The sequence below is a fragment of the Solanum verrucosum genome, unplaced genomic scaffold (assembly GCF_900185275.1).
Source record: "Solanum verrucosum unplaced genomic scaffold, falcon-dt-bn FXZP01000103.1, whole genome shotgun sequence".
In the NCBI taxonomy this organism is placed as follows: Eukaryota; Viridiplantae; Streptophyta; class Magnoliopsida; order Solanales; family Solanaceae; genus Solanum; species Solanum verrucosum.
In genome coordinates this window covers 9,625,440-9,639,974 of record NW_026020048.1, presented here as the reverse complement: position 1 = coordinate 9,639,974, position 14,535 = coordinate 9,625,440, and the positions used below count along the sequence as shown (strand labels likewise).

General features: G+C 28.9%; 1 protein-coding gene across 2 annotated transcripts; it reads right to left on the bottom strand.

Moving 5' to 3' along the window:
- Nucleotides 1-1,177: 1,177 nt before the first annotated feature.
- Nucleotides 1,178-4,127, bottom strand: LOC125822851 (floral homeotic protein APETALA 2-like). Of its 2 annotated transcripts, none has more exons than XM_049502308.1 (10): nucleotides 3,556-4,127; nucleotides 3,439-3,464; nucleotides 3,294-3,324; nucleotides 3,117-3,204; nucleotides 2,723-2,868; nucleotides 2,548-2,592; nucleotides 2,353-2,444; nucleotides 2,108-2,262; nucleotides 1,811-2,020; nucleotides 1,178-1,724 (listed from the first exon to the last, which is right to left on the bottom strand). In XM_049502308.1, the coding sequence occupies exons 1-10, from the start codon at nucleotides 4,080-4,082 to the stop codon at nucleotides 1,500-1,502; spliced, it is 1,545 nt and encodes a 514-aa protein (XP_049358265.1). In that variant the 5' UTR covers nucleotides 4,083-4,127; the 3' UTR covers nucleotides 1,178-1,499. The 2 variants fall into 2 exon arrangements, with proteins under 2 accessions (XP_049358265.1, XP_049358264.1); XM_049502307.1 differs by having other exon boundaries at nucleotides 1,811-2,023; nucleotides 3,556-4,125.
- Between the last annotated feature and the right edge of the window lie 10,408 nt (nucleotides 4,128-14,535).

The following is a 14,535-nucleotide window of genomic DNA, read 5'->3' as shown; positions in this document are numbered from 1 at the left end:
GAAACGTCAAATAAAATAAAGATAAATAACTTTGATAAAATCAATACATAATATCGATAAAATCAAACGAAATTAATCTTTCATATGGAATTAAAATATAAGGAACTTATTAGAAAAATAATTTAATTTCATTTAGTGTTTTGTTAGATATATAATTGAACAACTATTTTGTACTTTAACAAGATAAGAATGAGATTGTACATACATTAACCTCTTCAAATTCCGTAGATAAAATATGGTATGTTGATGTTCAAAATTCTAAAAATACGTGTGAGGAATTATCGAATAACTCGAAAAAGCTTGTTGTCCATAATTGAATAAGAAAAGTTGAATTTGATTAATGGAACATTTAGGAAAATTCAATGCATAATGAATCAAAATGTTGTGTTAGCTGAAACTTGAATAATAGTGACATCTATCTATGTATAGATATAGAATAACAAGTGTATAGGTTTACCAATTAAATACGTCCTTTAAAGGTTTTGTTAAGTCCTTCTCACCATAATTAGGCATTGATCTGACACATAAATAGTCATGAGAAGTGATTCAAAGGACAAGCAATGAGTGTGACAATTCATCACTTTCCTACAAAACAAAACAATCCCATTTTATACATATATTTACTTTCCCTCTTTTCTTTTCACTCTACTTTTTCAACAGTATTATAACAAAAAAGAGAACATTGACTCGTGCTTCTTATGTGCACTACCTAATCAGATGACTTGTCTCCTACTTGTCCTAGAGACTCTTTATTTTATTTACCCCATGGGTCATGCTCATGGACATAATGGATTTTCACTTTTCTCCAAATTTCTCTTAGTACCAATTTGCCTATAAAAAGATTGTTTTCACTTTCAATTTTTTAAAGGTGTATTTAAGTACATTTAGATGACGTCTGCCTATAGACTTTGATTTAGATTTACAACTATATTTTTATTATTATCTATTTGGCTATGAATTTTGATCAAATTTTAAAGATCTAATCTTTAATATTTTTTTTCAAGGGCAATTTTTGGATTTGTAAGACTTCCCACTCATAAAGCAACAAATTTTTACAAGTAAAATGCAATGTCCAAACGCTGCTTCAAAAACTTAAAATTTCATATTTCAACTTCAAAAAGACATAGTAGTTGGACTTTTGTTACAAGAAAAGCAAACACAAACGAATAATAAATTATATTTCAAATACTGCATGAGAAGCTAGTGCCCAAATGTATACAAGTTACAATGAGAGAGAATGGGCCAAATTGGCAGTTCATAGTCAGAATAAACTAGTAATACAAGTCTAGTTGAAAAGCTTGCCGATCAGTTAGTATTGGACAAACTAATGAGGAGTAGACATATTTTCCAAAACTTTTTGTCTACCCTTTTGTTTTCTTCTAATTTTTCTTTTCTGGGTTCAAACCAAGAGTTTTAGGTAATATATGGAGTATTAAGAATATCAACCCTTTACTCTTTACAAATTATATTAAAAAAAACACAAGTAGAAATATGGCAAGTCATGACGGTCTCATGAGTGAGTGATGGAAGCCATTTTCTGAGGACCAATTTTGAGGTCTTACTATCTGCTGAGGGAATCCTGATGATGCTGCAGCAGCTGCAAATATCTGAGGAGGAAAATTGGATTGCCACTGTGAAGAACCATTGCTCGTCGCCGCAAGCGATAAATCTCCTACATTTGTACCTCCAATTCTGCCTCCATTGCTGCTACTTGGAAATTGAATCTGTAACATGTCACAACATTTTTTTTTAAAAAAAACCACGATTTGAAAATAAAAAAAGAGTACATTATTAAAGAGAGGATATTCACTTGATAATTGGATGAGCCGAATTGCGGTGGAAACATTTGAATCATATGGGATTGATCACCAGGTCTCATAAATTGGCTAAACCGTTGCACTTGACTATTATTATGCTTCAAGGAGACTGGAGAATGCAAGTGCGTCTGGCTTAAAAGTTGCAAAGTTTCTGTTTCATTGTACCCGTTTTCTCTTCTTCGAGCATCAATTAAGGCAGATTGCTTCTGGAAATTAAAACATGTTGCATAAGAAGAAAAATAAATTCACAACGAAAACAAGAGATATAGCAATTGATCGTGTAAATATACCTCAGGCCTTAAACCATGGCGCTGCCAATCAATATCCAATTGCATTGATGAAGAATTTTGACCTCTATTATCCCCCAATTCTCGGCTTCCTTGCTTTGAGCTTGAACCACCCAAACTTAAATCCAGATTGTGATCAGCCGCGTTATCGGAAGATTCTGGGAGATCACATTAATGAATATTCTGTTTGAATAATCACATCAAAATATAAAATGTAAAGCACATAAAAGCAGTATAGTACTATTTACCAATTGAGTTTAGTTCATTTTCATAAATGCTTGGATCAAAGTTTGTAACTGCATCCTTGCCATTACACTTGATGGCAGCTTTATCATAAGCTCTGTATTAACAAAAAAAACTACGTTAAATATTCAGTAATTCAAAAGGCCTAACAAGCAATTGAGGTTAAGTGGAAGAATAAATTCCGCAGCACAACCACACACCTGGCAGCTTCAATCTCAGTATCAAAGAGCCCCAAATAAACGTACCTATTCAAAGAAAGAACAAAAGTTACTAATTGACATCTAAAGGATTATTCCTTTGAAAATGGATTTCACCATACAGAAGAATAATAATACGAGGATAGGAAAATTTTTTTTATATATATATTATTTTTACTTTTTGCCTAAGAACTGTCCCATTCTAGCTTCCCATCTACCACATTTGTGCAAAGTCACTCCTCTATACTTGGAGCTTCCCCTCGGAAAACCAGTGCTTTGTCGTCGGAGCACATGCACAAATTCTTCCTTTGTTAAACTTGTCATCTGTATCATACATTAAAAAAGTATTAGATTTTTTCAATTTGATGGTGTCTACTATACTCTTGGCACCAAAATGTAAAGCAAACAACTATGAAGATAAGGAAATATACTGTTCACGATTAGACGAGTATTGAACAAAAGTACTCCAACTAGACAGGCAGGCACAGAGAAATAAAATCATTCGAAAAAAGGAACATCATAAAACACACACTTTTTCCTAATCAGTCACACTGATCTGATCATGGTATTACCTGTTTTAAATCGGATTCATAATCCTCTAAGCTAAAGTTTATGTCGGCTTCTACTCCCCGGAATTTGATGGCTGCCCTATCGTATGCCCTGTATATTTTATTTTAAAAAATAAATTTCAACTGTGAGTTTAAATTTAACAAAAAATTATAAAAGGTGGCTAAGAAGCAGGAGCTCACCGAGCTGCTGCATGAGCAGTATCAAATCCACCTACACAGAATTCAGAATTGATATAAAGGAGATTCCGTTAAATAAAGACCAAATTAATTTTCTAGTACAACAAATGATAAAAATAAAATAGCTTAATTGAAGAATATTAAATACCTAGATAAACTTGTTTTCCACAATCCCTGTAAGATTATTAAAGCAAATTAGAAAAAAAAATAAGTCCAAATTTTAAGCTGAAGAGAAATACTAATAATTTTCAGTAAAATGGCTCACCATATATGAGATTCCCACCGGCCAGTTCTCCGGTAGAAGGTAACTCCACGGTACTGTGAGCTTCTAGACCTTGGTCCACGGCGGCTCTTCTTAATAGGCTGCTGCTGTTGTTGCTGTTGCTGCTGAACCATATCTACAGGCTTCGCCAATCCCGTGTTGCCAAGTGTCTCCGTTTGGTAAAATTTAACTCCAACCCAGTGAGCTCTGGGAAAATTCGGGGATCCGTTTTCAGCAGCAGCAACACCACCCATTTCAGACTCATCAACCGGAAAAAACTGGCGGGTCACCGGCTGTTCTTCATCGCCGTTACCCGGACCCACCATAGAGAACCCGAAAATTTTGCTTGGAGGAGTACCTCTCTTTTTCTTCCCTCTTTCTACATCTAATTCCTCTTCAGAAATATCATCAACAGCTACAGCCGATGAACTTGAATTCGAAACGGATCCGACCCGTTTACCTTTCTCATCATCGCATTCAAACTCTATCGGAGTAGAACAACCTTCTTCTGATTCATTTAGATCCCACATTTCTCTCTACAAAAAATACCCAATCCAAAATCTCAAAATTATAAAACAGAAAACAGTTGAAAAAATTTCAGATTTTTTTTTTATGTGTGAGGTGGGTGGTTTTGGCTATTGCTACAAAAGGACTTGTTTTCAGTTTCCTAGACTTTTAAATATTCTCCTCTATTTCTCTCTCTATCCCTCCCTCTAGTTGTATTCTTTTCTTTCTCTCTGTCTGTCTAAAATAGATGCGTGGAGTTGAATATATATATATATTAAAATAATGATGATAAAATAAAAAAGTTTTGTGTTCGAGTATATTGAAAGAACATGAAACCTACGACTTATAGAGAGGTTAATAAAGTTGTTGGAAGATGGAGAAAAATAAAGAAAAGGTTAGTGGAGAGAGATAGGGTTAGATATGATAGATATATGTTTCCCACTATTAACTACTTGTAGTAGTATTTCACTTGATTTTGTACCATTCCTCTCTTAGCTCCCGAATACAGACATGGACTAGCCCACTTTTAGAATACTACCTAAAATTACCATAGTAGTAATATTTATATTGAAAAATTACCACATATTATTTCAATTAAATTAATAAATTCACTTAACATGTTCAATCAAAAACTATTTATTTATCTCTGAATTAAAAATAAAATCTACATATACTTTATGATATTATATATATTTTTTATTTTGATGTAAATATTTGGTGCAAACAAATTATTCTAACCCCACCTTTCTTTTTTCTTGTCCCTAGTAACTTGGCTTTTTTACTCTTTGTTCAATCATTTCATTAATATACTTTTGCTTTTGTATCTTAACTAGTTCATTCACCTTCTTTTTTTCTACTTGCAGTGCAGTAGTCTAGCGTTTTTAACCAATCTCATTACACGCTTTTATGAAAGGAGAACTGTGTGCCAGCAGTAACTTTACTGTTCTCAAAATCTAGCTATATCTGATGATAATTTCTTATTGGTTGCCTTTTCCTTTCAAAGAAAAAAAACAAAATGATTTTATAATTTAAAAAATAAAGAATTTTTTTAATTTTGTTATATAAATATATTAGGTTAAATATTACAAAAAGAAGAGATATTATTTTTGAAATAAATTAAAATCGATGAATAGTATGTGGTACAAAAAAGAAACGTCTCTTTCTTAGGAAACTTTCCGACGTTAACCAAATCGAAAAGCATTTTCCTCTCCAACCATTCATTGATTTTTCTTTCTGTCTGTTGAATATTATTATTATATTAATATATTTAACAAAATATCTAGTAATGGAAATAGACTGAATGGATGAGTTTGAGTTACTACTCCATTGCCTTTATTAGGTTACGCTAATTGTCATTTCCTTTTCTTACTCTTTTCCTACTCTATTTACACAATTGTCACATGTAAATTTCTTCTCAATAATTATTACTGTCTTCGTCTATTTTTAATTATCATAATTTTCTTTTTAAAGTCAACAATAAGTATTTTGATTAATATTTTATGATTTATTTTTTATCATATTGATATGCAAAAAATTGCAACTTATTGTATTTTTCATATAGTTTTTCTAATATCTAAATTTTTTGTTTAAAATTTATCAAATTAATGTAATCTAATTTCGTTTTGAAAGTTAGTCAAATTGACTTTCGCAAAACGCAATATGACAATTAAAAGTGAAAGGAGAGTGTATACATTATTATTTTTCTCGTATCAATATGATGAAAAAGTACATTTATCTTAAATTATAAATCAAAGTCATATCATTTAATTCCCAAAATGAAAAAATATGACAACCAAAAATAAAATAAAAAGAGTATTAAATTTCAAACACTCATAAATTTTTTATTCAAACACAACTTTAATTTCTTTTTAGATTCAATTAAATTATAGTGGGAGTTCGGTTATGAAATTTTTTCAAACTTTTACTTCAAAATATTCATAAAAACTACTCCAATTTATTATATTTTTTATTAAAAACAATTATTTTTTTCAATTTCACAATAACATAATGTAACATGTGGAAATGCGATGGGACTATCCAACTAGACTCTTGGATTAGTGATTTTCTTTTACAACTAGAATTGTTTTCACCTTGTTTAGGAAAATGGGGATAGGAAGTAAGGGGTATATTTGGAATAAAAATTATTGTGAGTCAGTCAGGTCCACAACAGAAGAGAGAAGAGGTCTGGTTTCAGAAAAGGAAATTGGAATAATAGCAATAAAAGGCAAAACTTTCCAGAAATGTCTAATCCATGAGTACCGGAGTGGGCCCACCCATTTCCTCATTTTGCTCTTTCACTCACCAATGCTTTTCTCACTTTCTAATCTAATAATAATAATAATAATCACCACTCTCACTTCTTCGGCGCGTGCGCTACAATTCTTGATCTTTTTTCTCCACACCGACTTTACGGATCCTCGTAACGCCACCACTTTCTGCAGCTATTTCTCTATTTTATTTTATTCTATTTTTCAAAACTTTTATCAAAAATCTGATAATAATGTTGTCATTTTTTGTCATGAAACTGCATATCCTGGTTTGTATGTAATCATACATAAGGCCAAACACATATATAGCCCGTCTAACTTGTCCATAATTTTCATTTTAACACTTAAACACCATTTTTTATGTATCATTTTAACACAAAATACTATTTTTATGATTTCTTTATTTTTATATATATTCTTCAATTGCAACTTCTTATTTGAAATCGATATTTGTCAGTTAATTTTAGTTAATAAATAAAAAATTAACAAAAATTAATTCTTTTTAAAAAATAATAATAAATTTTTAAGAGTGTTATGTATTTTTGTGTGAAATATAACCGACGAAATTGTATTGGTTTTCTTTTTCTAAAATCACCGACAACCTAACAAAGTCAGTCGAGTTTTAACATTGTTTAGTAGTGTTATTAGTAATAAACAAGAGTTTTTTTTTAGTAGTGTTATTAACAAAGTCAGTCAAGTCTTTTTTGAAGATGGGTTTTTTTTATTCGTATTGATTTATATTAAAAATTAAAAGTGAGTATTTGCGTTAAATTTAGATAGCCTAGATGATAAGAAAAAATAAATAAGTAGTGTTATTTAATTTAATTGAATGTTTAAGAAAGAAAATCAAAGAACTTCCGTCAATTTATTTTCATGCAAAAATACAGAGAAATATCAAAAAATAATATTATTGTTTGAAAACTTTTATGTTCGTTCGCGAATATTTAATTTTTTACGAAAATAAACATGCACACATATATTTTTAAAAAAAAGAAATTGCAATTGAAGAACATAAATAAAAACAAATCATAAAAAATAGTATAAGTGTTTAAATGGTACAGAAAAAATGGAGTTCAAGGGTTAAAATGGAACAAGGCTAAGTTGGAATGCCAAAATGAAAAATGAGGGCAAGTTTGAGGGGTTGTGTATGTGTTTGGCCTACATAACTCTAAAAAAAATTGTTTTTAACTCAAAAAATAAAAAGTTAAATGTATATAATTTTTAAATAAAAAAATGAAAAATAGGAAAGATTTACTTTTGATTTTTAAACTTTTTAAGTCATGTTTAATTAATTTTTAATTTTGTCAAACACTTCTAAGAAACTAAAAATAAATTTTATCAATTTTTAAGGAGAAAATGACCAAAAGTCTCCCCAACCTATAGTCGGATTCCCAACTACACACTCATACTTTACGGGGTCCTATTACCCCCCTAAACATTTTTTTTTACTAATTTTCTCACCATTATTTGCTGACATTTCCAAGAAGGTGAGACCAACTCCCTTAGACGCGTAAGAAAAGAAAATAAAACGTTAAAAGCTGAAGAAAACTACACATGTGAGTCCAAATCAGCTATATTAAATCTCCAATGGTATAATCTCATCTCTCCCAAAATCAAACTCTCTTTTTCTTCCTTTTTTTCTCAATTCTTCTAATAGTTGACAAATCTCCAACGGTATATTCCTTCATTCTCTCCCAAAGCAGCTTAAAACTTGAATTTACTTGTCAAAGCATTCAACTGTAGTTTCAATTTCGAAAAAGTTTGAAGCTTTAGGGCATGTAATTTCTCTGATTTCATAGTTATGGTTCAAAAATTTTCTTCAATGGAATGCTATTATACCAAAACCCAGTTATTGCTCTTCATTTTTTTGTCAATTTCATAACCCTAATCAAACACAATAATCAATATCATTCAAAATCGCTAGTAAAGAACTAAAAGAACTAACCTTTACTTAGAGAAAACTTCGACCCAACAAACGAAAAAAGCTAAACGAACCTTCCCCAACCTTCCCAGCAAACTTCGATTGGAACGAAATCTCAGATCGAAGAGAATGGGGGTGAATTTGGTCAGATCGAAAAAAGGTTAGGGTTTAGAGAAAGAACGAGGAAAATGAAAAGATTAAAGGAAATTCGTGGGTTCTGGGGTCCAGTCATTATGTGGCAGCGCGTGTAAACAAACATTTAATTATATCTGGTTTATGTGGACACGTCAGCAAATAAGGGTGAGAAAATTTGTAAAAAAAATGTTCATAGGGGTAATAGGACCCCCGTAAAATATGAGTGTGTAGTTGAAAATCCAGCTATAGGTTAGGGGGCTTTTGACCATTTTCTCAGTTTTAAGTCAATTCAAACAGGCTCTTAGTTCAACACTTAGGTTTTAATAATTAGTTTGATAAATATGAACTTTTTATATGAACATTTTTGTCCTTAAAATCAAGACCACTTCTTTTGGATATCTTTTTTCAACTTTTATTTCAAAGTTTGAAAACACTTGCTTCCATTCGTAATAAAAAAAATAAAATTGATCAAACACATTCAATTTCTAAAACAAGTAGCCCGTAGTAATTTTTCTTTAAAAAATAAGCAATTTAACCTTTTAGAAGATCGGTCAACCAAGCTTTCAAGAGCACAAATGATGGCGTTTTTTTTATAATTTTTTTTATTATTTTAACAAAAATCACGTCAATTAAAAAATAATAAGTATAGTGTCTAGTTTATTAACCTACTTCTTGAAAATTGAACATTGACAATATGGAGTATAAGGATTATAGTTGGAAAATAATAACGTTTATTTTAAGACAATCTTTCTACTAAGATTAACTTATAGGCGGACCAACTTGATAGGATTGGAAAATAATAACGTTTATTTTAAGACAATCTTTCTACTAAGATTAACTTATAGGCGGATCAACTTGATAGGATGGGGATACACGTGCAACTGTTAACTTTGATTTTTTTTTTTATAATATATATATATATTCATTTTGAGAAACTGACATAAATTAGGATATAATTAACCGTGCACCCATAAAGAGCATTAGGTTTGTCATTGTGTTGCTGGTACAAGCTAGAGAAATCGCCCATTTATTATTTTTATTTTTAAAATTTATCTTAGAGCTCATATTTGATTTGCCTCTGATTACACTTATATATTTTGATACATAAGGAATAATATACTCCTTCAGATTCATATTAAGTAAATTATTAAGACTTTTTTTTATAGTTCAAAATAAGTGAATAATTCAAAGTTAAAAAAAAAAAATTAGCCTTTTTTCCTTCTTCATATTTATCGTTGATTTGGTGAGATTATTAATTTTTTATATTTTCTAATTTAATATTTGGGTATAATAGCTAATATTAAAAAGTAGTAATATTTAAGTCATGTCATTACATTTTTTTTTTTTAAAAAAAAGTGTATCAAATCTCAACGACTAGAAAGAATATAAAGTAGCTCAAATTAAAACCCTAAGTATATGTTTACAAAATTAATGGGTAGATAACTATTAACTAGCTATAGGTGGTGGTTTGAAGGAAGACATTTTAAGCTTTACCGTAATTGTAATAAACCTATAACCTATTGATGCCCATAAGCCTAAATTATTAATACATAGATAAATATTAAACCAACGCTGTCTTTTATATGGGAACTTGGGAAGTGCTAAATGGTTAGAAAATTTGATCAGAATTTGGTCAGAAAATTTTAAAAACTATGATATATTTTTTTATTTTAAAATAAACTGATGTTTTGTTCCATTTTTTGGTTAATATGTATTAAAGTTGAAAGGGTAAAAATGTTTTAAAAGGTAAAATAACATAGATAAAATATTATTCTGGCCAAAAAGATTTTTTCCCTTTTATATATATTACTCTATATATCCAATAATAGTTGTCTATTATTGGCTTGACATAGGGATTAAGACACTTTAAATGATACGAGTAATTTTATTCAATCACCCTTATAATAAATAAGTCGTCTAAATATAAAAAATGAATAGTATTTAATAACAAAGATAAAATAGACACAACATATATTGTAAATTATTCATTAATTTCATAAATTGAACAAATATTATTGAATATCTCAAAATATAATATAGTTGATAAGTAAAATCCACGAAAAATATTATTTAGCAAGTCTATAATCCCTATTGTTTGGTTCCCTTTAAATATACTTTTAATGACTAGTACAATGATAGCAAATTAAACATTTATATCTTGTGGTCATTAATTTTCATGGACATTTTTAACAATAAGTTGGGAAAATATCATTGTCGAATAGTCCTTTTATTAGATAATTCACGTAATGTAATTCAACACTTTGAAAGCACGTCGAGATAATTTTTTTCTCGACTTTGTATTATTTGGTATTCCAAAAATAAGCAATTTTATTGCTGTCACGTGTATATCCTATAAAGAAAAATTAAATTGTTTCCGCTTATTCCTTGAAGAAAATGAATAATGTTGGCTGGAATTTTGATTCTCTAATTAAGCTTTCCCTTTTGGATATAAAATTTCTGAATTTGGTAAAAAGGAAAGGAGGTGATCCATGTAGACGGGTCCATCTGCAATTAAGTTTGGGGGCACGTGTAATGTGTGTGTTAGATTACTTTTTTGAGTATCTCAAAATAATAGGTTCTTAATTATATTTCATAAATATATGTTATTTAATATTTTTTTAATTCACTTTTACTTGTCACTTATTTCTAAAATATATTTTTATTTTTATTTGTTACTTTTAATATAGAAAGAAAAAAGACAATAAATTTTTTCATAGTTTACCCTCTGCATTAAATACTTATTTTTCAAATCATTTTTCAACACATCATTTATCAAGCAATAGTTTGGTAAAATATCCATATCATTTAACAGAGTACTCTCTCAATTCCATATTAGTTGAATTAGTGAGATAAATACACTTATATTAAGAAAAATATCTCAAAGAACGTGAAATCTAAAATGGTGACAACTAAAAGAACAGGGGAGTTGTTGCTACATTTTTTTAATTAATTTGAATTTTTAAAATTAAGATAGATTTGATTAATTTGACATTTAAAATTAAAATTTAGATATTCAAAATTATATGAAAAATACTTAGAGTTTTTCTCATATTAATAATATGATGGGGTTAATTTTTATTATTTGACTCTAAAATGAAAATTTTACCAAGTATTTTAAGATCGATGGACTATGATTTTTCTGCTCTAAATTTTCAGATTGGCATTTTGTTTACGTATGATTTTTTAATTTTTTAGTTACGGATGAAAGATTAGGTGAAAAATTAAGTCCTCATCAAGAAAATAAAAAATTCAGGTGTTCAATTAATTGTTGTATTACTAAATTATCCGATACTTTAGATATAGAAAATGAGGAAAGAAGATATGTCCACCCAGAATAAAGTTTTGTCAAAATTTAAGTTAATTTTTTCTCTTTAAAATCTAGAGTTTGATTTTTAAAATAAGAAAGAAATATGAGAGAGTGATTTGTGTGAGAGAAAATAAGTTCAGGTATAATGAAATTGTATTTTTTTATTTTTATCGGCCACGTGGCACAATGTGAGAAATATTTGCACTTGGAACAAAAACAAAAGAGGTACGAAGTTTAAACATGTAAATTACAAATATTGCAAATTTATGACTTTTCTTTTGACATATCATCATGCTTGATTTGCGCTTCTTTTTTATATAAATTAAGGCTTAAGTCATCAGCAACTCTTTAAAGTTGTCTGTATAATTCACTTAGACATTTTAACTAAGACTAATATCTATTTAATACCTCTACTACTTTAAATTGATACCACTTAAACACTTTTTACTTATATGGCATTTTGGGTGTCATTCACTAACAAGAAGCGCGTGAAAGCATCAAATTTAACATTTTTTAAATTAAAAAATTCTCTTTCTTCTCCATTGTAGCATCTGCCATGGCAGCCATATACACCTCTCTTCTTCTTCCTCATTTTTTTTTGTTCTTTCAATTTCTCACTATTATCATCTTATATTTCAGATCTGTTAGTATCATCATCATCACATCTATTTATTTCTCTTCTTTTGAGCAACCACCACCGTCCACCTCCTCTACCATTATCGCCTCCATTTGGTTATTTATTTTTTTTCAAATCTAGAATTGAATCTTGTCATATTGTTGATTTATGAAAGTAAGCAAGTTTTTAAATTTACAATTTAACTCTTTGCCATAATGTTCTTCTTCCTTGTCTCTTCGCCACCATTTCCTTCGCCATATCACTAAAATGTCTCCACCATTGCTATACCCATTTTCTTTTTCTTATTTCTATAGTCACTTTACCTCCTCTATCACCATTGAATCTAAATTCGCCATTGTTGATTTATTATGAAGAAGAAGAAAAAACAAATGGTTGTTCCTATGGGTAGCGGGGGAAGAAATTGGATGGGTTGGATAACAATGTAATTATTGAAGTTTTTTTTTTTTTTTTTGAATCTAAAAAATCCGCCATTGTTAATTTATGATAAAGAAGAAAAGAAAAAAAGAAGTAAGAAGACGTCGGAGGCTAAAAGTCTGATGGGTAGCATGGGAAAGATTTGGTGTGGGTGGGTGGATTGTTTGGGGTACAAAATATTTTATTTTATTTTTTATTATTTAAAATAATTTTTGGATCTAATGGCGCGTGTCATAATTTAATTTGCCATTGTGCCATGTCATCGCAAGTGTATCTCACACACTTAATATTTTTGGCTGATTATCAAAAATATGTCAAATAGATGTCAATTCGAAGAAGTAGAGGTGTTCAATAGATACCAACCTTAATTGAGGTGTTCAAATGAAATATGAGAACAATTTTAAGTAGCTGTAGATGACTTAAGCCATAAATTAATAAATAAATTACTTAATAATTTTAAAAGATTGAATTTTTATATTCGCATATCTTGCCTCTTGGGGGTAATTATTAACTTCTACACCTGATATTTTGACATTGTAAAAGTGCTGTTCGTTTATTGTTTCATTTTTAATACAAAACGGTAAAGAAAAATTCTAAAAATTATTAATCTTTACATATCCATAATAATGTTCTCTTGTAAGATTTAGACATGATAAAATATAAAAATAAACTTTTTTTTTTGTTTTATACAAATCTAAATTATATATTAAAAAATCTTTTTTGTTCCTACTCGAGTACATTGCAATTTGCAAATAAATTGGAAGTATGATGTATTTTGTAATATTATACTTAGAATTAAAAGCGCTTAATTTCATCAGCTCTTTGTCCAACTAACCTTTTGCTGTTAATTAATTGTTTTATCCTATTATTTAGAGTTAATTATATATTATATATAATAAGAAAGAAATAACATTATCTCCAACTAAGTGCTAAATAATACCCTCACCCCACCACCAAATAGAGAGGAAAATGTGGACCCAATTAGACTGCCCAATATTCGGATTTCCAATAAAACCCAATTAGAAATGGGCCGGTCGGTCTCATAATGGAATGCGACGAGGCTCTTCTTAATTTCCTAATATACGAAATACTTGCTTTGTGTGGTTCTCCTATTTTTGTAAGAAATATTTATTCTATATGAATTTTTATTGTTAGACAATTTTTAGGTTTTTTTGTTTTGTTTTTGCATTGAGGTTTGTTTTTTATGATATATGAAACTTATATTTTAAATTTAAACTTATTTGATTGCTGAAATTTGAAAAATATAATTATTATTTTATTGGCAGAAACTTATTTTTGTATGTAGTTTAGTCATGTATTGATGACTAAACTGCAAACTTGAAATAAATTAAAATGATGGTTAATAGTTTGTTAGATTTGTTGTTTTTTGATAAATTGATGACTGTGATTAGTTTTTTTTTTTTTATGATAGATGAAACATATATTTCAAATTAGAGCTTAATTAAATTATATTGGGCAAATCTATGTTATTGAAAATATTTTTATAATTATTGAATATACATATGCATCTCCCAATTTATGAGACACATATAAAATGTGAAGTCAATCAATTTCTATTCTTTTTTCACCGTACTTTTTAAAAACAAATCTTTTTTTAAGTTGTTAGATATTGTGATTTATTGTAATTTATTAAATAATATTTATTATTTTTTATTATAATTATTGAGAATTGGTTATTGAGGGTGATTTATCCTCTTTCCTACTCATTTTTATTATAGTCCAGGCCCACATTTGCAGCCCTTGTTCCATAGCTCCTGATGATCTTTAACTAACT

Coding starts and splice junctions, on each gene's coding strand:
- LOC125822851 (XM_049502307.1), bottom strand. CDS start 4,082: ATGTGGGATCTAAATGAATCAGAAGAAGGTTGTTCTACTCCGATAGAG. Junction 3,465..3,555: donor CGGTGGGAATCTCATATATG/GTGAGCCATTTT, acceptor ATAATCTTACAG/GGATTGTGGAAAACAAGTTT. Junction 3,205..3,293: donor ACTGCTCATGCAGCAGCTCG/GTGAGCTCCTGC, acceptor TAAAATATACAG/GGCATACGATAGGGCAGCCA.